We start from the raw sequence: 27,121 nt of genomic DNA, 5'->3' as shown, positions 1-27,121 counted from the left end.
ATTCCTTTCTGACATTGAGGTCCTTCATCCATTTTGAGTCTATTTTCGTGAGTGGTGTAAGGAAATGGTCCAATTTCATTTTTGTGCATGTGGCTGTCCAATTTTCCCAACACCATTTATTGAAGAGGCTGTCTTTTTTCCATTGGACATTCTTTCCTGCTTTGTCGAAGATTAGTTGACCATAGAGTTGAGGGTCTGTTTCTGGGCTCTCTATTCTGTTCCATTGATCTATGTGTCTGTTTTTGTACCAGTACCATGCTGTCTTGATGATGACAGCTTTGTAATAGAGCTCGAAGTCCGGAATTGTGACGCCACCAACTTTGGCTTTCTTTTTCAATATTCCTTTGGCTATTCGAGGTCTTTTCTGGTTCCATATAAATTTTAGGATTATTTGTTCCATTTCTTTGAAAAAAATGGATGGTATTTTGATAGGAATTGCGTTAAATGTGTAGATTGCTTTAGGTAGCATAGACATTTTCACAATATTTATTCTTCCAATCCAGGAGCATGGAACATTTTTCCATTTCTTTGTGTCTTCCTCAATTTCTTTCATGAGTAGTTTATAGTTTTCTGAGTATAGATTCTTTGCCTCTTTGGTTAGGTTTATTCCTAGGTATCTTATGGTTTTGGGTGCAATTGTAAATGGGAATGACTCCTTATTTCTCTTTCTTCTGTCTTGTTGTTGATGTAGAAAAATGCAACTGATTTCTGTGCATTGATTTTATATCCTGACACTTTACTGAATTCCTGTACAAGTTCTAGCAGTTTGGAGTGGAGTCTTTTGGGTTCTCCACATATAGTATCATATCATCTGCGAAGAGTGATAGTTTGACTTCTTCTTGGCCGATTTGGATGCCTTTAATTTCCTTTTGTTGTCTGATTGCTGAGGCTAGGACTTCTAGTACTATGTTGAATAGCAGTGGTGATAACAGACATCCCTGCCATGTTCCTGACCTTAGCGGAAATGCTTTCAGTTTTTCTCCATTGAGAATGATATTTGCGATGGGTTTTTCATAGATGGCTTTGATAATATTGAGGTATGTGCCCTCTATCCCTACCCTTTGAAGAGTTTTGATCAGGAAGGGATGCTGTACTTTGTCAAATGCTTTTTCAGCATCTATGGAGAGTATCATATGGTTCTTGTTCTTTCTTTTATTAATGTGTTGTATCACATTGATTGATTTGCGGATGTTGAACTAACCTTGCAGCCCTGGAATAAATCCCACTTGGTCGTGGTGAATAATCCTTTTAATGTACTGTTGAGTCCTATTGGCTAGTATTTTGGTGAGAATTTTTGCATCTTTGTTCATCAAGGATATTGGTCTGTAGTTCTCTTTTTTGATGGGATCCTTGTCTGGTTTTGGGATCAAGGTGATGCTGGCCTCATAAAATGAGTTTGGAAGTTTTCCTTCCATTTCTATTTTTTGGAACAGTCTCAGGAGAATAGGAATTAGTTCTTCTTTAAATGTTTGGTAGAATTCCCCCGGGAAGCCATCTGGCCCTGGGCTTTTGTTTGTTTGGAGATTTTTGATGACTGTTTCAATCTCCTTACTGGTTATGGGTCTGTTCAGGCTTTCTATTTCTTCCTGGTTCAGTTGTAGTAGTTCATATGTCTCTAGGAATGCATCCATTTCTTCTAGATTGTCAAATTGGTTGGCATAGAGTTGCTCATAATATGTTCTTATGATTGTCTGTATTTCTTTGGTGTTCGTTGTGATCTCTCCTCTTTCATTCATGATTTTATTGATTTGGGTCCTTTCTCTTTTCTTTTTGATAAGTCTGGCCAGGGGTTTATCAATCTTATTAATTCTTTCAAAGAACCAGCTCCTAGTTTCGTTGATTTGTTCTATTGTTTTTTTGGTTTCTATTTCATTGATTTCTGCTCTGATCTTTATGATTTCTCTTCTCCTGCTGGGTTTAGGGTTTCTTTCTCATTCTTTCTCCAGCTCCTTTAGGTGTAGAGTTAGGTTGTGTACCTGAGACCTTTCTTGTTTCTTAAGAAAGGCTTGTACCGCTATATATTTTCCTCTCAGGACTGCCTTTGTTGTGTCCCACAGATTTTGAACCGTTGTGTTTTAATTATCATTTGTTTCCATGAATTTTTTCAGTTCTTCTTTAATTTCCTGGTTGACCCATTCATTCTTTAGAAGAATGCTGTTTAATCTCCATGAATTTGGGTTCTTTCCAAATTTCCTCTTGTGATTGAGTTCTAGCTTCAGAGCATTGTGGTCTGAAAATATGCAGGGAATGATCCCAATCTTTTGATACCGGTTGAGACCTGATTTAGGACCGAGGATGTGATCTATTCTGGAGAATGTACCATGTGCACTAGTGAAGAATGTGTATTCTGTTGCTTTGGGATGAAATGTTCTGAATATATCTGTGATGTCCATCTGGTCCAGTGTGTCATATAAGGCCTTTATTTCCTTGTTGATCTTTTGCTTGGATGATCTGTCCACTTCAGTGAGGGTAGTGTTAAAGTCCCCTACTATTACTGTATTATTGTTGATGTGTTTCATTTTGTTATTAATTGGTTTATATAGTTGGCTGCTCCCATGTTGGGGGCATATATATTTAAAATTGTTAGATCTTCTTGTTGGACAGATCCTTTGAGTATGATATAGTGTCCTTCCTCATCTCTTATTATAGTCTTTGTCTTAAAGTCTAATTGATCTGATATAAGGATTGCCACTCCTGCTTTCTTCTGATGTCCATTAGCATGGTAAATTCTTTTCCGCCCCATCACTTTAAATCTGGAGGTGTCTTCGGGTTTAAAATGAGTTTCTTGTAGGCAACATATAGATGGGTTTTGTTTTTTTATCCATTCTGATACCCTGTGTCTTTTGATTGGGGCATTTAGCCCATTAACATTCAGGGTAACTATTGAGAGATATGAATTTAGTGCCATTGTATTGCCTGTAAGATGACTGTTACTGTATATTGTCTCTGTTCCTTTCTGATCTACTACTTTTAGGCTCTCTCTTTGCTTAGAGGACCCCTTTCAATATTTCCTGTAGAGCTGGTTTGGTGTTTGCAAATTCTTTCAGTTTTTGTTTGTCCTGGAAGCTTTTAATCTCTCCTTCTATTTTCAATGATAGCCTAGCTAATTATAGTATTCTTGGCTGCATGTTTTTCTCGTTTAGTGCTCTGAATATATCATGCCAGCTCTTTCTGGCCTGCCAGGTCTCTGTGGATAAGTCTGCTGCCAATCTAATATTTTTACCATTGTATGTTACAGACTTCTTTTCCAGGGCTGCTTTCAGGATTTTCTCTTTGTCACTAAGACTTGTAAATTTTACTATTAGGTGATGGGGTGTGGACCTATTCTTATTGATTTTGAGGGGGGGGTTCTCTGAACTTCCTGGATTTTGATGCTTGTTCCCTTTGCCATATTGGGGAAATTCTCTCCAATAATTCTCTCCAATATACCTTCTGCTCCCCTCTCTCTTTCTTCTTCTTCTGGAATCCCAATTATTCTAATGTTGTTTCATCTTATGGTGTCACTTATCTCTCGAATTCTGCCCTTGTGGTCCAGTAGCTGTCTGTCCCTCTTTGGCTCAGCTTCTTTATTCTCTGTCATTTGGTCTTCTCTATCACTAATTCTTTCTTCTGCCTCATTTATCCTAGCAGTGAGAACCTCCATTTTTTATTGCACTTCATTAATAGCTTTTTTTATTTCAACTTGATTAGATTTTAGTTCTTTTATTTCTCCAGAAAGGGCTTTTATATCTCCCGAGAGGGTTTCTCTAATATCTTCCATGCCTTTTTTCGAGCCCGGCTAGAACCTTGAGAATCGTCATTCTGAACTCTAGATCTGACATATTACCAATGTCTGTATTGATTAGGTCCCTACCCTTTGGTACTGCCTCTTGTTCTTTTTTTTGTGGTGAATTTTTCCGCCTTGTCATTTTGTCCAGATAAGAGTATATGAAGGAGCAAGTAAAATACTAAAAGGGTGGCAACAACCCCAGGAAAATATGCTTTAACCAAATCAGAAGAGATCCCAAATAGTGAGGGGGGAGAAAGGGGATAAAAAGAGGTTCAGGGAAAACAAAAATTAAAAAAAGAAAACGAATAAAGAAAAAATATAAAAAAGAAAAAAAAATAAGATAAACTAGTTAAAAAACGTTAAAAAAGAAAAGGGTAAAAGTTAAAAAAAAATTTAGCAGAAGAGAAAAAAAAATTGAAAAAAAAAAAATTAAATTAACTGCAAGGCTAAAGAATCATGGGGAGAAAGCCATGAGTTCGTGCTTTGCTTTCTCCTCTGGAATTCCGCTGCTCTCCTTGGTATTGAAACTGTACTCCTTGGTAGGTGAACTTGGTCCTGGCTGGGTTTCTTGTTGATCTTCTGGGGGAGGGGCCTGTTGTAGTGATTCTCAAGTGTCTTTGCCCCAGGCGGAGTTGCCCCGCCCTTACCAGGGTCCGGGCTGAGTAATTGGCTCGGGTTTGCTTTCGGGAGCTTTTGTTCGCTGAGCGCTTTCCGTTGAGTTCCGGAGGACGGGAATGTAGATGGTGGCCTCCCGGTCTCCGGCCCGGAGGAGCCGAGAGCCCAGGGCCCCACTCCTCAGTGCGCCCTCAGAGAACAGCGCCCAATTACTCCCGTCACCCTGGCCTCTGGCCGCGCTCCGAGCTAACCGAGCCTGCGACCGGTTCAAGGTAACCCCGAGCTGTGAGCTCACTCCTCGGCTCTGTCTCTGAGCCAGCTTCCCCGTTCTAATACCTGTAAGCTCTGCGACACTCAGACACCCCCGATCCTTCTGTGACCCTGCGGGACCTGAGGCCACGCTGACCCCGCGTGGGCTTTACCCCGGTTAAGCCTCTGGAGCGATATCCCTCAGCGGAACAGACTTTTAAAAGTCCTGATTTTGTGCTCTGTTGTTCCGCCGCTTGCCGGGAGCCGGCCCCTCCCCCCGCGGTCTATCTTCCCGTCGCTTTGGATTCACTTCTCCGCCAGTCCTACCTTTCAGAAAGTGGTTGATTTTATGTTTCTAGAATTGCTGTTCTTCTTCTCTTCGATCTCCCATTGGATTTGTGTTTGCAATCTTTAGATAAGCTATCTAGCTGATCTCCCACAACCTGAAGTAGTCTCAGCCTGCTACTTCTCCGCCATCTTGACTCCTCCCCCCCAAAACCATTTTTGAATAGACTCTCCTTTTTCCATTGGATACTCTTTCCTGCTTTGTTAAAGATTAATTGACCATATAATTGTGGGTTTTCTTTTGGACTTTGTATTCTGTTCCATTAATCTATGTGTCTATTTTTGTGCCCCAAACAGTATCATACTGTTTTGGTTACTGCAGCTTTGTAATATAACTTGAAGTCTGGAACTGTGACGCTCTGACAGTTTAGGGTCTTTTGTGGTTCCATGCAAATTTTAGGATTATTTGTTCTAGTTCTGTGAAAAATGCTCTTTTTATTTTATATATATATGTGTGTGTATATATATATATATATATATATGTATATGTATATATATATGTATATGGTTTTAGAGTTTTATGTCTTGAATGTGAAGGTAGAGGAGAAAACTTTGAAATACCACCAATTATTAATTGCTGACACAGTTTGAGATTACTATTAAATCTCATTTGTGAATTCTTTGTCAATTGAGAAATAAGACACACGAGTCAAATAGAAGGACACCAGTTATTAACTTAATGTCTGATAAAATTGACTAACATTTATCTGGAGAGAATGGAAAAGAACAAACAAATTTTATTATAGGAAAAAGAAAAACACACACACAGTCTTGATGATTCCAAGTCTTCTGCCTTCTCTGCCCCTGAACTGGACTGAAGAAAAACGTGCAACAGGTTGAGCTGTCTCCCATTCAGTTTATGACCAAGGAATACAGATAGGTTCTTCATGTTGCAAAGTGAGCATGTGTCAGTGTTTCACACATTAGGTTGTTGTCTAAAGCACTCATAACCTCCCATGTCATCCTTGTTCTGAAATAATGACATTTTTATTTACTGAGAAAGCTGAATTGAGTCAGTGGCTGAAATGAGCTCTGTATTCTCATTGTTGTACTTCGCCAGAGAATGGAAAGATCAGTGGTAGTAGGAAGTCTTAATGGTGGAAGCTAATTTGAATCAAAGGGTACATGAAATTTGGATAAATGGAAAGAAGAAAGTACATACATACATACATAAATAAGTTCTTAATAAATATTTTTATGGGCACCTGGGGGGCTCACTTAGTTAAATAGCTGCCTTCGGCTCAGTTCATGATCCCTAGGTCCTGGGATTGAGTGCCTTATTGGGCTCCCTGCTCCACGGGGCCTGCTTCTCCCTCTCCCTCTACCCCTGCTCATGCTCTCTCTGTCAAATAAGTAAATAAAATCTTTAAAAGATAAATATTTTTATATGATGTGAATTAGACTTAACGGTAAAATTGGGAAGTTTAGAGGACAATGACAGAATCTACGATAAACTGAAAAATAAGACAAATGCCTCATTACATTGTTTTACTTCCAAGTTACCACCATCCTGTTGTTTCTGCTGTATGGGCATATATTTTAGTTTTTTGTGTAATTGAACCCCATATTGCATTGTTATTATTCCTACTCTAAATAGTCATGAGTGTTTCAAAGGAGATTTAAATATATATATTTATATATAATATATATTTGCATGTGTGTCTGTATATAAATATAACTGTAACTGTATATATAAATAAAAATACCATATTTTTAATGTACTCTTTATTTACATATTTAATCTTTCTGGTGTTCTTGATTACTTTTCTAGAATTGAATTTCTATCTGGTATATTTCCTTTCATTCTAAAGCATTTCTCTTGATTTCTAGTAGTGCAGGTTTTTAGAAGACAAATTGTTTTCATTGTTTTGTCTTCATTTTTAAAGCATGTGTCCAGCGGGCATATAAACCTAGGTTGTCTTTTCTTATTTTAGCACTTTAAAGATACTGTTCCATTGTCTCTGTATCGGCATTATTCCTGATGAGGAGTTATCCTTAATCATAGTTCCCTTATATATTTATTTTTTCCTGAGTGACTTCAAAAAATTTTTTCTGGCTTTGCTTTCCTGCAGTTTGATCGTGATGTGGCTAGATCTGTTTTTCTTTTTAATTATTCCTCTTGGAGTTTGCCTAATTTTTTCTTTTAACCTGTCAGTTGATATTGTTTATAAGTTTTGAAAAGAAATTTTCAAAGAATTCTTCACTTCCAATATTACATTTTATTTTTTTTTAAAGATTTTATTTATTCATTTGACAGAGAGAGAGATCACAAGTAGGCAGAGAGACAGGCAGAGAGAGAGAGGGGGAAGCAGGCTCCCCACTGAGCAGAGAGCCCGATGCGGGACTTGATCCGAGGACCCTGAGATCATGACCTGAGCCGAAGGCAGAGGCTTTAACCCACTGTGCCACCCAGATGCCCCCAGTATTACATTTTAAATCCTAACGTTTCCGTTTATTGCTTTTTCTTAATTTCTCTCTCTACTGCAGTTCTTCTTTGGTTCATGCATACCATCTACCTTTTTCACTATATTCTTTAAAATATTTATCAGAGTTGTTTTAAAATCTTTCATAATTCCAGTATTTATGCTCCCTTTTGAACTCGGGCTATTGACTGTTTTCTTTTTTGATAATGAGTTATTTGTTTTTCTATTACTGTGTTTCATATTTTTTTAAAATGAATGCCAAAAGTTGTATATAAAAAGGAATAATAGTGCCTGTGGTAGAAAAATGTTTATGCCCATAAAAGAACATGCTTCTTCTTCTGTAATGTAATTAGTATAGTTGAGTTTTGTCTGGCTTTTGCTTTCTTTTTTTTTCTCTTTATTTTTTAGTTTTTATAATTGAAGTATAGTTGGTATACGTTGTTATTTACAGGTTCATGACATAGTGGTTCAACAATTGTGTACATTATACCATGCTTACCATGTTAAGTGTAGTTTCTGTCTATCACCATATAACATTACTAAAATAGTATTGAGTATATTCTCTATGCTTTATGATCTTTGTTTTTATTCTCTAGGTGACGTGGGTCTGGTTCTTGCTTTACTTATGTTGAGTTCACTGTAGGCTTCACATTTTTTGAGAGCAGGATCAGAATCTTCCTTTCAGTATGGTTTGTGATTTTGCTCTTAGTTCTTACCTGTATGCGCAGACCTAACATGCTTTGTTTGCTTGTTATTATTTGCCTACAGGGGGATCTATCTTAGTTCCTCTTTTCTTCTCCTAGTCACAGATAGCCTTGATTGGTGCTCACTGAAAAGTTCACAACGACTGTGGGATTTCCTTTAGTTTCCTTCTCTGCTCTCAGAAGTCATCAGGCTCCATGGGCCTGCATGTTACTGGGGTCTTCCTCATTTCTCCAGTCCTGTGCCCTGCCATTCTCATGAGTATTTGGTGGAGGTTTGTTGAAAAGAGATGTCAGGTGGGTACACTCCTCTTGTGTCTGGTATTCTCAGGGATTCTAAATTGTCGTGCCAGTCCCCAAACTCATCTTTAAACATTTGTTAACATTTCTCTTCTTTTCTTAACATGTTTCTTCTCCAACTTCTGTGAAGTTGGAGTTTCTGCCAAGAATGAAAGCCACTATTCTTTCTTTCCTGCCTAGGGCCTTTCACTTTTAGGATTTTTGTTCATTAGGTTTCTTTGCAAACCCTGCTGTATGATGAATGTTGAAAAGCTTTGATGAGTTGAAAAGCATTATATGGCTTGTTTTTGCTATGATGGAATAGAGTTCTGTGATTTTCTATATCCTATGGGAAAGCATGATAATTTTTAATTAAGTAACATGAGCTACCGTATTCACATACCTAAAAATCTTATGATTCCTTTATACTAAACTTGACAATTATCTTGTCTAAAGTTACCCGTGGTTGGCAGCTCATCCCTGCTCTGTCATTTCTTGTCTGTGATTACTCTATCTTGCCTTTATTCTCCACCCATGTTTTTGATTCTTTCTTTTTTGTTTATTTAACAGGCTAAAATTCTTGAAATTATTCTTAAAAATTAAAGCAGCAAATAATTTCTTAAGAGCTGTATGAATCTAAAATGCCCTTAATTTACTATAGCTATGTAATAGAAAAACAGTCAGTTTTAGCCACTGAAGCTTAGATGAAGATGAATATGTCTGTGTTTTTGTCTCATTCATTGGTTTAACATAAAATGCAGGGTACTTGCCCACTTTTATACCTCAGTATTTCACAAGACCATCTCATTGGCTTGACAGAGTTTCTATAGCTGACAAGAAGCATATATATTTAATTGTAATTCTATGTACCTTTGGTCTCTCACTCTTTTTTCATTTTCATTTCATTTTCAGCTTAGGATGTAACTGAAATGACAGTGGTGCCTTGGTTTAACTAATTTGTGAAGTCTGGGTGGAATGTGCGTAAAGGAGCCATTTTTGGCAGTGAGCAGAGAAATAAAGCACACTTTTCTTATTAGTTGTCTCCCAGGCTAAAATTAAACAGAATAGTATATTGCCAAGTTTTAGTGATTTATGAGGAATCTGTTCTGAGTAAACTCAGAATCAGACTAGTTGTCAGTGTGCTTACATGTCAGAATTTGTGTGTTATTTTTAAAGGTGAAGTCCTCTGAATTGAGTATAATATGAAAATATCCCTTTAAATTTAAAAGAACTTTATAATTTCAGCTAATTTGATATTAAATTAATAGATTTTTCTCTTTTATCACCTATTTAACATTCACAGAGGTCCAGTCTGGCTATGTGTCATTCAGTCATCTCTGATATAATGTAATCATATAACTTTCATGAACATTTGTTGAAGTATTTTAACTTCTTTATAATAAAATAAGGCTTTTAAGGTTAGTTTTCACATGAAAATATTTGATGCATTTGTTTTCCTTTTCCTTTCTATAAAATCTCAATTAAAAAGGAATGCTACTAATTCACTGAGAAAGTTTTATAAAAAAATTTACCCAACGCTTTTAATTTTTGACACAGCTGAAAGGACTTTTACAATAACTTGCCCAATATGGAGAATGTCTGTAATTTTCTAATTTACTTTTGTCCTTTGAAGTTGTCATACTATTAAATTTATAAACTGCTTTGTTTGTATAGGGTTTGTGGGTGTATTTTTCATCATAATTAAAAGAAGTTTGTGTTTATCCTGAGAATATGTATGTAGTGAGTTTTGTCTGCATGGCTATGAAAAAGGGTGAGATTTCTTTGTCTTTGCATCTCTTGATAGACTCTCTGTGATGCACATCACATTGTAGTTAATGTTAATAAATTATAAAAAATGATTTCTTCCCCCCAAAAAAAGTAAAAATAAAAAATGTTTGTATGTGCCTTGTACTTGAGATGCATAATATTAGAACAAACTTATCCTGATATATTCGTTTTTAAAATTACATGTAATTTCTGTGTTTTCTTCATTATCTTTTAAACAGAACACTTTGTACATACAAAAGAATATATATAACACGTAAATTTTGAAGTAAAATCATATACTCAATTCCATTTATTTTTTTGCTGAGAAGTTGATTGTCTTTGCTTTTAATCCCCAGATGATCATTCTTATTGTTCAGGGTGCTTTTTAAAAAAATCTTCTTTTCCCTTCAGTGTTTGTAGCTTCTTTCTAATTAGTTTAACAAAATATGTTTATGTTTATTTTTTCATGTTTCATTTAATTTCCAGTTAGTTAACATACAGTTTAATATTAGTTTCAGGTGTGCGATTTAGCATTTCAACAATTCCATACAACACCCTGTGTTCATCACAGGTAACTCCTTAACCCCCATCATCTATTTTACCCACCCCCTTACCCACTTCCCGTCTGGTAACCGTCAGTTTGTTTTCTATAGTTAAGAGTCTGTTTCTTGGTTTGCCTCTCTCTCTCTTTTTTCCCTAATGGTTATTTGTTTCTTAAATTCCACATTTGAATTTAGTCATATGGTATTTGTTTTTCTGTGATTTATTTCACCTAGCATAATGCTCCCTAACAAATGGCAGTATTTCATTCCTTTTAATGGCTGAGTAATATTCCATTGTGTGCATATCTTCTGTTCATTCCATTCCATTCCATTCCATTCATCAGTCAGTGGACATTTGGGTTGTTTCCACAATTTGGCCATTGTATATAATGCTGCTGTAAACTTTGGGGTGCCTGTATCCCCTCAAATTAGTATTTCTGTATGCTTTGGGTAAATACCTCGTAATGCAATTCCTGGGTCATAGGGTAGTTTGTTCTATTTTCAACTTGTTTTTTTTAAGATTTTATTTATTCATTTGACAGAGAAAGAGATCACAAGTAGGCAGAGAGAGGGGGAAACAGGCTCCTTGCTGAGCAGAGAGCCCGATGTGGGGCTCGATCCCAGGACCCTGAGACCATGACCTGAGCTGAGGCAGAGGCTTAACCCACTGAGCCACCCAGGCACCCCTATTTTCAATTTTTTGAGGATCCTTCATACTGTTTTCCACAGTGGCTGGACCAGTTTCCATTCCCACCAGCAGTGCAAGGAGGCTTCCTTTTCTCTGCATCCTTGTCAACTGTTATTTCTTGTGTCGTTGAGTTTAGTTATTCTCACAGGTGTTAGGTGATAATCTCATTGTAGTTTTAAAATGCTTTATATGTTTTGGTTTTATTGAGGTTTTTTTTTTTTTTTTGGTTTTTTTTTTTTGGTTTGAGGCTTATTGTCTTTCAACAATTTTGTAAAATTCTCAGCTGTTAAGTTTTTAATAATATTGCCACTTCCCCATTTTTGGGTATCTCCCTCTGGACATGTTTGATCTTCTTACTCGGTACTCATATCTCTTAACCTCATTTTCATAACCATTTTTCATTTTTCTGTTTTGGATGCATTCTAAATGAGCTCATATGCTTTCCCCATTTCACTTTTTTTCCTCTTCAGCTATAGCTGATCTGTCTAACCTGCCCAATGTGTTTTTTACACCAACAATTAACTATGTCATTTTTATAGTTTGTTTTTCTTTAAAGTATGTTCTTTCCTAGTACTTTCTCTTTTTTGATACTCTGTGTGATACCATACTTTTATATTTTAAATAGTTTATACATAGGTGTTTATTTTCTATATTTGGCTATCTGCAGTACTTGAAAGTCTAAATTTGTTCTTTGTTGCTTTTTCTGACTCTCTCATAATGGCTTGCTTTCTGTAGTGCTTGCTGATTTTTGGTGAAGAGAACCCTTTACAGATCATAATTTGTGGTGGTTACATGATAGTGAATTGGAGACTTTTCAAACAGAAAATTTTATTCTGCTTTTTACTAATGGCTAGAGAGACACTCCTCAGCAAGAAAATTGAAGTCTCATCTACCGCTCTTTTCTCTTGACCCCCGTTTGAGAATCCTAATTGTATTCTCCCTCATGGCAATTGTTCTTTTTTTATGTGCCCTTTTCAAGAGGTAACACCTCTCAAATCTTTTCAATAATTATTTTGGTGTTTACTTCCATATTTTTAAATAATATGACTTCTCTTGCTCTTTCTTGGTTACTTTAGAGCAAAATTTATTGATTTCTTACTCTGCAAAATGATATTTAGCCAACTTTCACTCTGTCCTGCTCACATCTCACATTCTTCTTATATATACCTACTCTCAAAATTGTTATATCATGTTTGATTAATCAGTGCATCTTTTTTTCAGAACTTACATATTTCTCTTTATAAATATTATTCATGGTACAGTCATGTTGTATGCTGTGATTAGTTATCATTTCCTTTATAGCATGTGTTTTTCCTGTATTTAATAATTGTTTTATTGCTTTTCTGGGGCCTGGGTGGCTCAGTTGGTTAAGGGTTTGACTCTTGATTTCAGCTCAGGGTCACGAGATGGAGATCTGCATCCAGCTCAGCGCTGCTTTGTGCTGAGCATGGAGCCTGTTTGGGGTCCTCACTCTCCCTCTCCCTCTGCCCCTTCCACTGCTCTCTCTCTCTCTCTCTCAAAAATAAATAATAAATGTATCTTAAATATTGTTACTACATTTTTCACGTACCTGTCACTAAATTACTGTTGTTTGGGGAGTCTGTCACTTTTCTCCTGTATTGGATCTTCTGTCTCCTGGACCCCACATTCTTCTTTCTTATTGCAGTTGCTTTTTGTGGAACACATTTCTTATTGTAAAATATGTATTATTTGTGGTGTCTTTAATATTTATGTGATATTGGGACGCCTGGGTGGCTCAGTTGGTTAAGCAGCTGCCTTCGGCTCAGGTCATGATCCCAGCACCGTGGGATCGAGTCCCACATCAGGCTCCTTGCTCATCAGGGAGCCTGCTTCTCCCTCTGCCTCTGCCTGCCATTCTGTCTGCCTGTGCTCTCTCTCTCTCTCTCTCTGGCAAATAAATAAATAAAATCTTAAAAAAAAATTTTAATATTTATGTGATATTAATTATAAAACAAATTATATTACAATGGCTTATGTGGCAAAAAACTCTTCACAGTAATTTAAACCTAACTGTAATTTCATTTCTTTATATGGAATTTAGAAAAATCTTTTAACTTTTAAGATTGAATTATATATTTTTAAATTTAAATAAGAATTTTAAACTCTCCATTTAAAAGTATGTAATTAATTTCTTTAAAAGATTTTAATACTTCTTATATATTCTATAGGAAAAATATATATATTAAATTGTATTTTCTAATTGACTTCAGTTATGACTCCCCTTTTCCAGTCATCCTGTATTTATCTTCTCCTATTCATTCCTTCCTGATATGTATTTGAGTGACTCATTGCTCAGGAGCACGCGCATTGTTACATGTGGGAAGTGTTACATTTGGGAAGTTACAAGTGGGTGGGATTTCTGTTGTCTCCAAATGCTGCCCAAGAATCTACACTGAACATTCAGAAGCACCAAAAGGTGGAATAGGAATACATATGACAATTTCTGCTCATTTGAAAATTCTGTGCAAAAGTTTTTAAAAAGAGGATATTTCTCTTGCTTACTCTCCTCCATCTTTCTATCTCTCTGTGTGGTTCACTTTTCATAGGAGTTGGTACTAATAGTAATTGTATTGTTTAAATAATCTGCCATGTTATAGAATGAATGGGCTTTCGTACCTAATCCAAGAACTCATCTACCTTTTATTATGACTCTCTGTTCCTACCATATGGCCATTACTTTTCTAGATACTGGAGATATAGTTGAGAGCAACATTGACAAATACCTCTTACTTGGTACTCCATATATCTCAACAGAGCTAATAATATTTTATCAAAAAATATATGTAGAAATGCAAAAATGTATTCATGGAATGCACATAACCTGCACATAAATTATGAATGGGATATTATGCTTTAGTTAAGTTCGATGTGAGTTGCTTTTTATCACTGAAGGACTAAAATACTTTGCTAGAATGGAATTGCAACTTGTTACACTTCAGCTTTGTGTTTTATGTCAGAATGTTAGCCTGTATTTCATCTAGGCAGATCTCTTGCTTCTGTATGTTAAAAGCTATGATTTGCAGTGATTTACTGAGTGGTTATAATAATCCTTCCTTTCACATTGTGAATTAAGTTTGTAAAATAAACAAAAAAGGGAGATAATATTCTATTCTCATGACCAATATAGAAATTGCTTTTTGCCTAAAAAATAAAGCTTCTTATTATTAAAGACATATTCACTTAAAATTTTTTTTAATATTTAAATGCAGTTTAGTTAACTTATACTGTATAATTAATTTCTGGGATAGAATTCAGTGATTCATCGGTTGCATATAACACCCAGTGCTCATTACATCAAGTGCTTTCCTCAATGTCCATCACCCAGTTACCCCATTCCCTAGTCCCCTCCCCTCCAGCAACCTCAGTTTGTTTCCTATAATTAGGAGTCTTATGGTTTGCTTCCATCTCTGTTTTGTCTTATTTTATTTTTCCTTCCCTTCCCCTATGTTCATCTGTTTTGTTTCTTAAATTCCGCATATGAGTGAAATCATGTGGTAGACATATTCGCTTTTAATGAGATAATTCATTTTCCATAAAATTCATTATTTTTAAAGCGCGTAATTTAATGGTTTTTAGTATATTTGCAAGGTTGTGCAACAATCACCATTTTCTAATTCTGGAACATTTTAATCACTCCCCAAAGAACTGCATATCTATTAGCAGTTACTTTCCATCCCCCCTCCCCAAGCACTGGCATCTGCTAATCCCACCTTTTTTCTCCGTGGTTTTGCTTGTTGTAGCCATTTCATGTAAGTGGAATCATCCAGTCTGTGGTTTTCTATGACTGACTTCTTTCACTTAACGTGTTTTCAAGGTGTGGTGCAGGCATGGATCAGTACTTTATTCATTGTGATGGACAAATAATTTTTCATTATATGGCTCTACCACATTTTGCTTACCCATTCAACCATTCATGGACATTTGTGTTATTCCCATGTTTTGCTATTATGAATCCTGCTTTGAAAAGTTGGGTACAAGCTTTTGAGTGGACATAGGATTTTAGTTCTCTTGGTACATACTTAAGAATAAAATTGTTGGGTCATATTGTGACTGTATATTTTGCTTCTTGAGGAAATGCCAAAGTGTTTTTGAAAGTATTTGCATCATTTTATGCCCCCACGAGCAGTATATGAGGCTGGAATTCCTCCACATCGTTTTGTCCACCCTTATTAATTTGTCTTTTCTATTACAGCTGTCCTACTTGGTGTGAAGTGATATAAAGCTTACTATTTTGTAGGAGGAATTAACACAATTTTAAAATCTTGATTTTTAGGTGCTGTACTTCTTTGTAGTGTACAAGGAGTAGCAGTTAATGTTGACCCAGTCTTATACACCTGGCTCATTTATCAGCCACAGAAACGAACCAGTAGACATATGCAGCAGGTGAGAAATTTTTATAATTTTCTCTCTTAATGAATAAATCTTTTTCTTAGTCATTTGTTACAGTTATGTATTGTCAGAATTGATTTTTTTAAAAGATTTTATTTATTTATTTATTTATTTGACACACAGAGAGAGAAATCACAAGTAGGCAGAGAGGCAGGCAGAGAGAGAGGGGGAAGCAGGCTCTCCGCAGAGCAGAGAGCCCGATGCGGGACTCGATCCCAGGACCCTGAGATCATGACCTGAGCCGAAGGCAGAGGCTTAACCCACTGAGCCACCCAGGCACCCCTGGAATTGATTTTTTTAAATGGATGTACCACAATTCCTTTGTCCTCCATTCTACCCCTTTCAAGCAATTCTATTCTTTCGTTTCTAAACAGTAAGTTACTGTTTCATTGACTATTGAAGTGAATTTCTATGCAATTGCTGGTAAAGCAGAAACACTGGAGAGACTAGTTTAGGTAGTTCTATTTTACTAACTTTCTTTCCTTCATAGTGTCTGATGTGTAAGAATTGCGTAGAAAATGTTAGCGTTTGTTTTTTTTTTAAAGATTTATTTATTTATTTATTTATTTGACAGACAGAGATCACAAGTAGGCAGAGAGGCAGGCAGAGAGAGAGAGAGAGGAGGAAGCAGGCTCCCTGCAGAGCAGAGAGCCCGATGTGGGGCTTGATCCCAGGACGCTGGGATCATGACCTGAGCCGAAGGCAGAGGCTTTAACCCACTGAGCCACCCAGGTGCCCCATTAGCGTTTGTTTTTATTATCTCTGTATTTCCTCTTCATCTTTAGGTTTACTCAACAAGTATTCATAGTGTGCCAAACCCCTGGATTGGGATGGTTGGTATAAAAGAGTAGGGATGTATGCTTATTTAAAAGGGTATAAATTGCAAAGTAAAGAGTACCTAATTGTAGTTCCTGGAATGCTTAAGTGTAATTTTCTATGTCATGATGCTTAAATGGAATTCTTAGAGATGGGTTTTATTTTTCCCATTTTAAAAATGAAGAAACTGATGCTTATTGACATTTACCTACATATTGTCACATGTAGTAAATGGCAGAACTAAATGTTTTTCAGGCCAAATTTATCCTACCTTGCATTGCATTTTCCTATTGACTTAATTGTAATTTTATAGTAGTGTAATTGGAATGACTTGGTATTTGTTTTAATATGAAACATTCATGAATTTGCCTGTCATCCTTGCACAGGGGCCATGCTAATGTTCTCTGTATTGTTCCAGTTTTAGTATATGTGCTGCCAAAGTGAGTGCTGCATCTTTTTTCTGAAGTAACTTAAAGCTAGGTGATAGAAAAATACACAATTTTATAATTAAATAAGACAAAAATGGACTGAATATTTCAACCCATGTCTCAAGGGGTATCTTTTAAAGGATTTTCTTCACCCTGTCTTAATTTGAAATTACAGCTTCCATTCCCCAGTTTCATTGTTCTTTTTTAATCAAATTGTTAGAGACCATGAGGCACTGTGCTAGATACTGGGGCTACAGAAATAAAAGTTAATTTTTAGTATATCCCTTCCTCTAGAGTTATTTACTGTATTTAGGAATATGAAGGAATATAGTAATGCCATTTTTAGAAATTGCTATATTAGATCTAAGTAGGATTATGTGGAAAAAGATAAAGAAGAATAGTTCTCACAGGCAGATGAGGTTGTTAAAAGGAGGAATTAAGACAGTTGAGTTGAGCATTACAGCAGTAAACCAGACCGGTAAGGTTGCTCTAGACTGAACTGTGTGAGCAGAGGAAAAACAACAACAACAACAAAACCCCCCCACTAATTTGGTAAGAAAGGAACCTTCAGTGATTCCAGACTAGAGCCAATTGTTATAGAGACTGGTAGGAACTGGAAGCCAATTCATAAAAGATTTTTTTTTTAAATACAGAGTGTTTGCGACTTCATCCTGAAGGGTAAAGAAGAACTATAGGAGCCTGATATAAAGAGATTTGAATTTTAGGAGGTTTCTATTCTGTTTATTCAACAGAATGTTGAATAAAACTAAAGAAGAAGAGGCAATACAGAGATAATAAAAATGAAAGTGAACATTTACTGTGCAGTTCTTATGCATCAGATACTCAGAACGAACATCCGGGCACTATGAGGGCAAACAGGCCAGTAAAAAACAGGACCACCTAAACTAGTCTTTCCACCATCTCTGCTTTACCAGCAGTTGCATAGAAATCCACCTTAACAGTCAATGACACTAATGTCAGGGTGCATTTGAGAAATATTTTAGATGTAAGTTCTTTTAATTGAGCAATATTGATATGTTAGTTTTCAGGTGTACAGCATAGTGATTTGATATTTGTGTTTATTTTGAAATTATCACCGCAATAAGTAGTTAACATCCGTCACTACAGACAACTACAGGTTTTTTTCCTTTTGATGAGAGCTTAAGATCCACTCTCTTCGCAAATTTTAAATATACAATATGGTACTTTTAACTATAGTCATATTGCTGTCCATTACATCTCATGACTTATTTGTTTTTTAAGTGGAAGTTTGTACCTTTTGACCCCATTCACCTCAACTGGCCCCATGAGTTTGTCTTTTTTTTTTTTTAATATACCATTTATAAGTGAAATCAATATGGTATTTTTCTTTCTCTTATTTTACTTAGCCTAACTACCTTATTATCTGGTCCATCCATATTGTCACAAATGAGAAGACTTCTTTTTTATAGCTGAATAATATCCTGTTGTACTGTAAATTCTCATTGGTTATTTTATAAATGACGCAATTATGTCAAGTTATGCTAGAGATATCCCTGAAGATCAGACAGTGTTCCAGCATCTTTTTTTTTGTCCTAGCATCTTAAGTAGATCGATGCATTTGATTGATAACAACCACCTTTAAAGATTTTTATATTTAATTTTATTTTTATTATAACTATTTAAAATTAAATGTAAATATATATTTAAAAAATTTCCAAGTTCAAAATAGTAGTTTTGTTTAAAAGTAATACTAACAAATACCCATGACCATACTCATCCAGAGTTAAAATTATATTGGGATAAATATCTTCATAGCTAAATCTTTGGATTTTTTTCTACGTATTCACTTAGAATATATTTTTGAAAGTGTAATTAATAGTTAAAGGCATGTATTGAGGGGCCTGGGTGGCTCATTCGATTTAAGTGTCTGCCTTTGGCACCGGTCATGACCTTGGGTTGCTGGGATTGAGCCCCAGGTCAGGCTCCCTGCTCAGCAGGGAGTCTGCTTCTCCCTCTCCCGCTCCCCCTCACTTGTGCTTCCTTTTTCTCTCTTTCTCAAATAAGTAAGTAAAATCTTTAAAAAAATTAGTTAAAGGCATATATTTTCGAATATTTTGAAGCCTTTGTTATATCGTGACTTACCTTCCACAATTGCTTACAGTTTACATTTTCACCAGCACTTCACAGTATTACTATTTTACTATGGTTCATCAATATCTCAAAAATATACTTTTAAAAATATACTTAACCTACTATTTTATTCTTACTTTTTTTTTTTAACATGGGTAATTGAGAGAATAGCGTAATTGATCCCTGTAACTGTATCATCCAGCTTTAATAATTATCACTCATGACTACTCATCTTTACTTTTTAAACTCTATTGGGTAAAAAATGCTAATATTCAGTAGTGGTGAAAAAATAGAAAGTGGATAAACTCATACTACTGTTATGAGTGAAAATCGATGAATTGGCAATATCCAGTAAAATTGAAAATAGGCATTCTAGTCCTTATAGTTTATTTAAAAAAAATTGAAAATAGACATAGCCTCTAAGCTCTAAATCCCACTTTTTAATAAAGATATGCTTTTAACACATATACTCATAGGAGCCTAAAGAGTCATGGATGAGCCTCTTAGTGCAGTATTTACTGCAGTCATGTAAAATTGGAGACAACTTGAATGAATGTAAGGAAGTAGATTAAAAAAGTATGATGTATTCACATGATATGATAATTTATTAGTAGAGATTATACAATAGGTTTTAATATGTATGTCTCAAATTATACCTAATGCAAAACCCAATTTTCTTTCTTTTTTTTTTTTTAAAGATTTTATTTTATTTATTTGACAGAGAGAGATCACAGTAGACAGAGGCAGGCAGAGAGAGAGAGAGAGAGAGAGAGGGAAGCAGGCTCCCCACTGAGCAGAGAGCCCGATGCGGGACTCGATCCCAGGATCCTGAGATCATGACCTGAGCCGAAGGCAGCGGCTTAACCCACTGAGCCACCCAGGCGTCCCGCAAAACCCAATTTTCCAAGGATATATGTAATATGAGAGTATTTACGTACATTTTCCCAAAACTACCCTTAGAAATAAATAAATGGTGAAATAAGTTGTGTATATGAGTATGTGTAAGTAAAGATAGTTGTTAAAACATACATTTCACGGATTATATCAGTATTATAATAGTGGTTGATTGCAGGAGAAATGGGCAGGTGGTTAGCAGTTGGAGGGATTTTAGCCATATCTGTAATACTTCATTGGTCTCTTTTTTTAAAAAAAGGAAATATGATAATAATGTAAAGAGCCGGTAACTATTAGATGTAATGAGAATGTGGATGTTGTTTTTCTTTATAATTTCCTATATTTTTACATTTATTAAATTAATAAGAGGGAGAGTTTTATATTAAATTAATAAAGAGGGAGAGTTTTCTGAGAAGAACAGCAGAAGCTTTTAGGTATTTTGAGATCATGGGATATTGATGCATCAAGGATAGGAGAAATCTGAGGCTAGCATACACTGATATTTGAGGAAATATCTAGTACCAGAAGGTAGAAGAATATTAGTAGAAACATGGAAGCTGGCTAAAAATAATTATTGTTTATTTTTATATTTTTGACTGGAATAGCCATATTTCCAGAAAAGTGGAGGAAATCAAATCATTTTACTCTATATCCAGTATCTCTTCATGCCTGACATGTGGTTTCCGTATTAGTAATCATTCAGCAAATATTTATGGAGAGTCTTTTGGACACTGTTGTAGGTATTTGGAATACAGTTCTGTAGGAGACATATCAGAGCCTGCTGTCTTATTAGGAGGGGTTTTGTTAGGGCTTTTAATATATTGTTGCCTTTGTGAAAATGCACCCAGTTTCAGCTACCAAAAGGAAGGGTTTTTTGTTTGTTTGTTTTTGGGTATTACCAATATTATGGCTCTTATGAATCTCATCCTTCAGCTTTTTTTTTTTAAGATTCTATTTATTTGACAGAGAGAGATCACAAGTAGGCAGAGAGGCAGGCAGAGAGGAGGGGGGCTCCCTGCTGAGCAGAGAGTCCAGTGCAGGGCTCGATCCCAGGACCCTGGGATCGTGACCTGAGCTGAAAGCAGAGGCTTAACCCACTGAGCCACTCAGACACCCATCTTCCAGCTATTTTGCTTGAATTAAATATCACACTATACAGAACATAATTTTTCTCTACTACGTTAATTTGAATTTGAACATGGTTTATAAATGATGGCCAAGAGATTCAGGGGATTATGGAATCACTAAATACTGGAACATATAGGGGTTTTTAAGTAGACATCTCCACTCCCATATTTTATAGTTGAGGAATTTTAAATACATCAAAACTTAACAATATGTCGAACGTTTCTCGTCTAGGTCTTAAAATACTAATTTCCTATTTAGATTTTATAAATATCAGTTTTGCTAAATTCTTAATATACAAGTAGGTACTATACATTGTGATGTTTCCCACAAATATATTTAACCTTTCCATTTTCTCATTATCAGCTTCCTTGTCCTTTTACTCAGTTGAAGTAGCAACTTTAAAATACTTTGCCTTTTTCCCCCCTCTATCTAATGGCTTGATTGATTTGCTGCATTGTTAGATAATGTACCTATGTTCTGATTGGGATGTTTTCATAATTGAATTAATATTAAATAAGTAATAAATGTTGGGTGAGCCTTAAAGTTGGATCTTGAAGAACGTGGTGTTGTGCTGTTGAGAGCAACGTTAGACTGTGCTGCTCTCAAGCCCCTCCAGAGCTACCATCGGACACAGCTGTGTTACAGTTAGCAGCTGTTGTTGCCCACGCTGCAATTGCCTTTTCAATTTGTGGCTAAAACCCAACATTTTATGATTCTTTTCCACCCAGTTCAACGTTGATCTTTGATCCTGCAGCAAACTTTAAAAATACCTTTTTTTTTTCTTTTTTGCCAAAAATCTGACAAGATTGTATTGGGCGTCATCAGCAGTAACATCAGACTTTATTTCAGTGAATAAAGATGAAACAGCTGCTTTATTGTCCAATTCAGCACTCATGCGTTCAATATAGGATCATAATGTTTTCCAGCTTTCTCTAACTGTGGATACTTTTCTGTGCTTTTTAAATATGCTACGTATATCACTTTGTCAGACAAAATGTAGAGATTTTCAGCAATTCTTTATTAAGTTGAACTGTAACATGTAATTAATCACTTTATACAAGTATGTCTCTAAAGTATCATTTTATAAGGATAACTTTTTGTTTTCTAATAATCACGATTTTCAAAGCTGATTCTAGTTTTGGTTTGCCCTTACCGTATTATCTTTATGCTTCTTACTGAAATTTATTTTAAATTTCATTTATTTTCAAGCTATCTTAGTTTCATACAGAATTGTAATTTCACGCTGAAACTACTAAGTGTCCCTGTGTGAATCTGTGTGCATAAGAGAGATGAAGAGAGATGGAAAACTGTGAAAGGTACAGATTGACTGATTGATTTCAAGTAATAAACTTCAACACCTCTTATGAAGGCTTTTCCTCAGTGTCATCCTGTTTAACCTTCCCTGCCTAAGAAACAGTAAATAATTCAGTGTTTCATTTGCCTCTCTCCAGCAGCCTGTCGTAGCTGTTCCTCTTGTTATGCCAATTAGCAGAAGGAAAGACGATGAGGTGTCTGTTGGAAGTGCACCCCTGGCAAAGCAGCAGTCATATCAAGCCTCTGAATATGCCAGCAGCCCTATAAAAACAAAAACAGTAACAGGTATGTGTCAAGAATTCTGAAGGGTCTGTGATTTTTACCCTAACTCTAAGCTCAAGTAAGTTATCAGGTTATCCAGGCCACAGTTTCATGAATGCCAGCCAAAGACATGAGACTCTTGGAATGGAGACAAAGGACTTTATTATCTTGCAGCATTAGCAGTAACCTAGGTTATTAGCATTTTCTTGTGTCCCTGTCCTAAGCCTCATTCCCACAGGGTGGCACCAGGGAGGTCAGATGCTACCTATACACAGTGGATTATGTTAGAGGAGAGGAACCCTCAATCAGGGAATCTGAACTTGCTATAATCGGTAGAAAACATGCCTGCCATTTTCTTTGGAGGGAGGCAATATTTGTAACTTGCAAGGCCTAAGCCTTTGCTCAAAAGGAGGACTGTATCTCTGTCTTTTGAGTCTGTATGCTGTACAACTATCCTTGAAAACTGGGCACAAAGGCACTCACTACTTTACTTTTAAGACTTGCAAAAACACTAGAGACCCATAAAGAACCAAGTATGTTCATTCTTAAAGTGAATTCTTGCAAAATATATCTCAATTTTCTCCCTCTCCCTTCTCTCATTCTGTCAGCTAGATCATCTCTGCAAATAAAGATCATAAATATTCTTCCTTAAGACAATTTTTAAATCCCCATTTGTGTAATTGAAAAGAAAAGCACTTTATAATTGCATTTAAATGGTATTTTCTTGGTTAACTTGTAATGTTTGTGATGATTGGTCACATCTTCAGGAGAGTTTATATTTTTCCTTAGATGCTAAGCTTTATTTCATATGACTTCTGTATTCTGAAGCATATTGGGAAAAGTTTCATATTTTCAGTAAATTAAAAACCACTTATTGAATGTCTGTGCTGGGCAAAACTCTGTTGTGATATGGAGTGTAGATACATTAATTAGACATGATCCTCACCCTTAAGGAACTTAACATATATATCAAACTAACATTTATAGTTTAGAGGAAAAGTACTATTTTCTGGCCATATTTAACAACAATAAAATGGTAACATGCATTTTTCTGGAGTTTTACACTTGTTATTTTACTTTTCCTAAAGTATTGTTGTTATGTTTATTTTGTGAAATTATTCATCTTCCACCTGTCAGCATCCACAAACCTTTTACTTTGTCGAGATTTTCTTTATCAAATGCCAAAAATGCCAGTGCTTAGTTTTTGTAACGTAGGAAGCTGATCTGTAACTTAAGTATTGAATTTTTAATACAGTATTATTTCCTTTAGATACTGTGCTAAGTTTTATACTTTAGATCTCTTGAACTATTAATTTAGATAAAGATTTATAAATATCACCTTTTTTGTGTGTGGGTGTGGAGGGCAGAGGGAGAGGGAAAGTGACAGTCTTAAGCAGGTCCATGCCCAGCACAGAGGAGCCTTGATGCAGGGCTAGTTCTTACGACTCTGAGATTATGACCTTAGCTGAAATTAAGAGTCAGACACATAATATGTACTGAGCCATCCAGGCACCCCATATAATTATTACCTCTTTAAAAAAAAAAGATTTTATTTACTAATTTGACAGAGCACAAGCATGGAGAGTGGCAGGCAAAGGAAAAGGGAGAAGCAGGCTTCCCACAGAGCAGGGGGAGCCAGATGTGGGACTTGATCCCAGGTCGTGGGATCATGACCTGAGCTGAAGGCAGTCCTTCAACCAACTGAGCCATCCGGGGAACCCATCACCTCTTGATAAAACAAATAAAATGTCTACTAAAGAATCATTTGATAAAAGTCAATTTAATCTTGTATGCATATCAACCACATATTCTGACCTCTTGCTTACTATTTAGTTGTGCTCTTTAAATCAGAGTTGATAATTGATTTAAAGTAATTGTTAAGGATGAATATAGATGAGGGAAAATGCTTAAGATCTCAATGAAATTACATGACAGAGGCACAGAAATTATGATCATAGGTATTTATGCTTTATGATTTGTGTATCTTCCTTCTTGAAGGCTCATTATTTTTACTTCTCTGGAAACCTTGGTTTGTGGTAGTGCTCTCTTGAGAATGCTCTATGCTAACTAATTTCTTTACTTAGGATTAAATTTCAAAAATTTCAGTTGTATTTTTTTTTAAAGATTTTATTTATTTATTTGACAGACAGAGATCACAAGCAGGCAGAGAGGTAGGCAGAGAGATAACGGGAAGCAGGCTCCCCGCTGAGCAGAGAGCCCGACGCGGGGCTCGATCCCAGGACCCTGGGATCATGACCCAAGCCGAAGGCAGAGGCTTTAACCCACTGAGCCACCCAGGCGCCCCAATTTCAGTTGTATTTTTAACTATATCACTGTTCCTCCTTCAGTTTTAATTTAAAAATGTTTTATGAGTCCTTTGTATCTATTTCTAAATGAAATTATCACTGTTGTACTCATTATTTACATTGCATCATAAATTGAAATGGATTTGGTAATGCGTTCATAGCCTTTTACATATCTTGTTTGTTTTTTTTACTATTACCATCTTAACCTTTAAATTGTATAGTTCAGTTAGTGTTAAATATATTCATATTATTATGAAATATACATTTAAATTTTTAACTGAATTGTATAGTGGAGAACTGTCAGTGTTAATTTATGCCTGAATTCTTACTAAAATGAGTTTTTATATTTTCAACCTAAGGTCCAGTCTTGGTCTTAAGTTCATTCCCAACAATTATGTAGTGTTTTTGGCACATGAAGGCCAAAGCTTGGTGATACTGCACTGGCCTCACTTTTTGCTTGGTGATTATTCAACAAAAGCAGACATCTTCCTCTTCCAATCACAATTAACCAATGTTAAATAGCTGGCTGCAGGGAGAACATATGTTTGATTGTTGGAAATGTGTTGACAGCAGAACAACACTATTTCAGTGATATAGGCACATAGGGCAGGCCAACCCAGAATAAAAGCATGTCTCACATGAAGATAATATATTATCACAGAATTCTAAGTAATCTTCTAGAGAATCTATTTTTGAAACAGGGAAACTCCTAAAAACTATAACATCTGTTTACCCTATGTTTTGGAAATGTTATGAAAATTAATTTGGAACTCTTGATGAAAATGTAATGGATATGAAAACTTTAAAAAGAAGAATGCTCTATAAATGATAGCTCTTTAAAAAATATTAGCTATTTTTCTCTTGCATGTTTAGATATTACTTCTCAAGTCCAAAGCACTATAAGTATATGGTTAAAATAATAGAAGGCCTTTTAATTTGACTCCTCAAGTACCACAAAAATAATGATAAATTAAGATATGATAATTAATGATGTAAATTTTAGTAGATAATGCTACAATTTCAAAGTATGGAAATTTGGCTTCTGACCATGGTGGTATAATAGGGACTAGATTTATATTCCTGCTATAAATAAATTAGAAACTTGTCCAAATATATGGGAGAAAAAAAGCTTCTAGACATTGGACAGTAAGCTGTACAGGACTGTGATTCATCACAGAAAGGAAACAAAGCAGTTGAGCCCTAGGATTGCCTTGGCTTTCTGGCTAAAGGCACATTCCAGACCAAAGAACAGGGTGCGACGTATTAAGCTGAGCTCAGCTGTCTTTCTGAATTGAAGTTTAGGGAGGTAGAGTGACTGAAGTAGTAAGAGGTGGAGATGATTGCAAAGCATGGGATTAAATTGTAGAGAGAGAAAGCTGTGTAGCAAAAGAACTCCAGAAATCAGGAATAGTGTTCTCATTGAGTATTTGCTAAATCGTTAAGACATGCCTGCATAGGATGACACTCTGCATTGTTGGGCAAAGGATGACCTAGGAACCATAATCTGAACGATTGCCAGAGCTCACACAGGGCTGGAAGGCATTCAGGTTCCTATTGTCATAGTCTACAATCCTGTCAATTATTCAGGATATTCAGTAGAAACCTCAGGACAGCCATACCTGCCATGGTGGAGCTAAACTATCGAAAATGTAAAGGCTACCTTAGATTCCCCTTAACCAAGTTTTAAAAAGCCTCAGAAGTAACAAAAAAGTAGTTTTAAGTGCTGGCAAAATGAAGCCCAACACTATTAAGAGGAATATGAGAATATCCAGACGTGTAACAGCTTAAAATCACAATGTCAAGCATTCAGATGCATAGAGAAGCATAGAGATGCAAAGAAGTAGGAATCTATGACCAGGAGAAAAATAAGCCAATAGAAATAAACTAAGAAATGGCATAGATGATAGAATTAGCAGGTGTATTAAATACTTGTACATTCAAACAGGTATTATAACTGTATTCAGGTATTTAAGGAAAGATGAGTACATTTTGGAGGGAAATGGAAGATATAATTAAGAACCAAGCCCAACTCTAGAGTTGAAAAATATATGGGAAGGGAGAAACTGACTGGGTA

General features: G+C 35.8%; 1 protein-coding gene and 1 non-coding gene across 10 annotated transcripts in view; one reads left to right on the top strand and one right to left on the bottom strand.

The window, feature by feature from the left end:
* Window positions 1-27,121, top strand: part of VPS13B (vacuolar protein sorting 13 homolog B) — a 746,538-nt gene that overhangs the window by 302,140 nt on the left and 417,277 nt on the right. For 7 of the 9 annotated variants that reach the window (XR_004382801.1, XM_032858609.1, XM_032858605.1 and 4 more), the window contains exons 20-21: window positions 15,673-15,782; window positions 22,618-22,765. Coding sequence is in view for 8 of the 9 variants with exons in the window: in XM_032858609.1 (XP_032714500.1) it covers window positions 15,673-15,782; window positions 22,618-22,765 (258 nt within the window). In the remaining variant the exon portion in view is untranslated. Of the gene's footprint in view, window positions 1-15,672; window positions 15,783-22,617; window positions 22,766-23,349; window positions 23,591-27,121 lie in introns of those variants that run through there. The other 2 variants (XM_032858613.1, XM_032858607.1) reach the window with 2 other exon arrangements.
* Window positions 16,947-17,052, bottom strand: LOC116868442. The gene has a single exon (XR_004382836.1). It is a non-coding gene; the product is annotated as a U6 spliceosomal RNA (small nuclear RNA).

The sequence above is a fragment of the Lontra canadensis genome, unplaced genomic scaffold, assembly GCF_010015895.1.
Source record: "Lontra canadensis isolate GAN:19392208 unplaced genomic scaffold, GSC_riverotter_1.0 scaffold15, whole genome shotgun sequence".
Classification (NCBI taxonomy): Eukaryota; Metazoa; Chordata; class Mammalia; order Carnivora; family Mustelidae; genus Lontra; species Lontra canadensis.
Note: the sequence above shows the minus strand (reverse complement) of the source record. Positions and strands in the feature narration are given on the sequence as shown.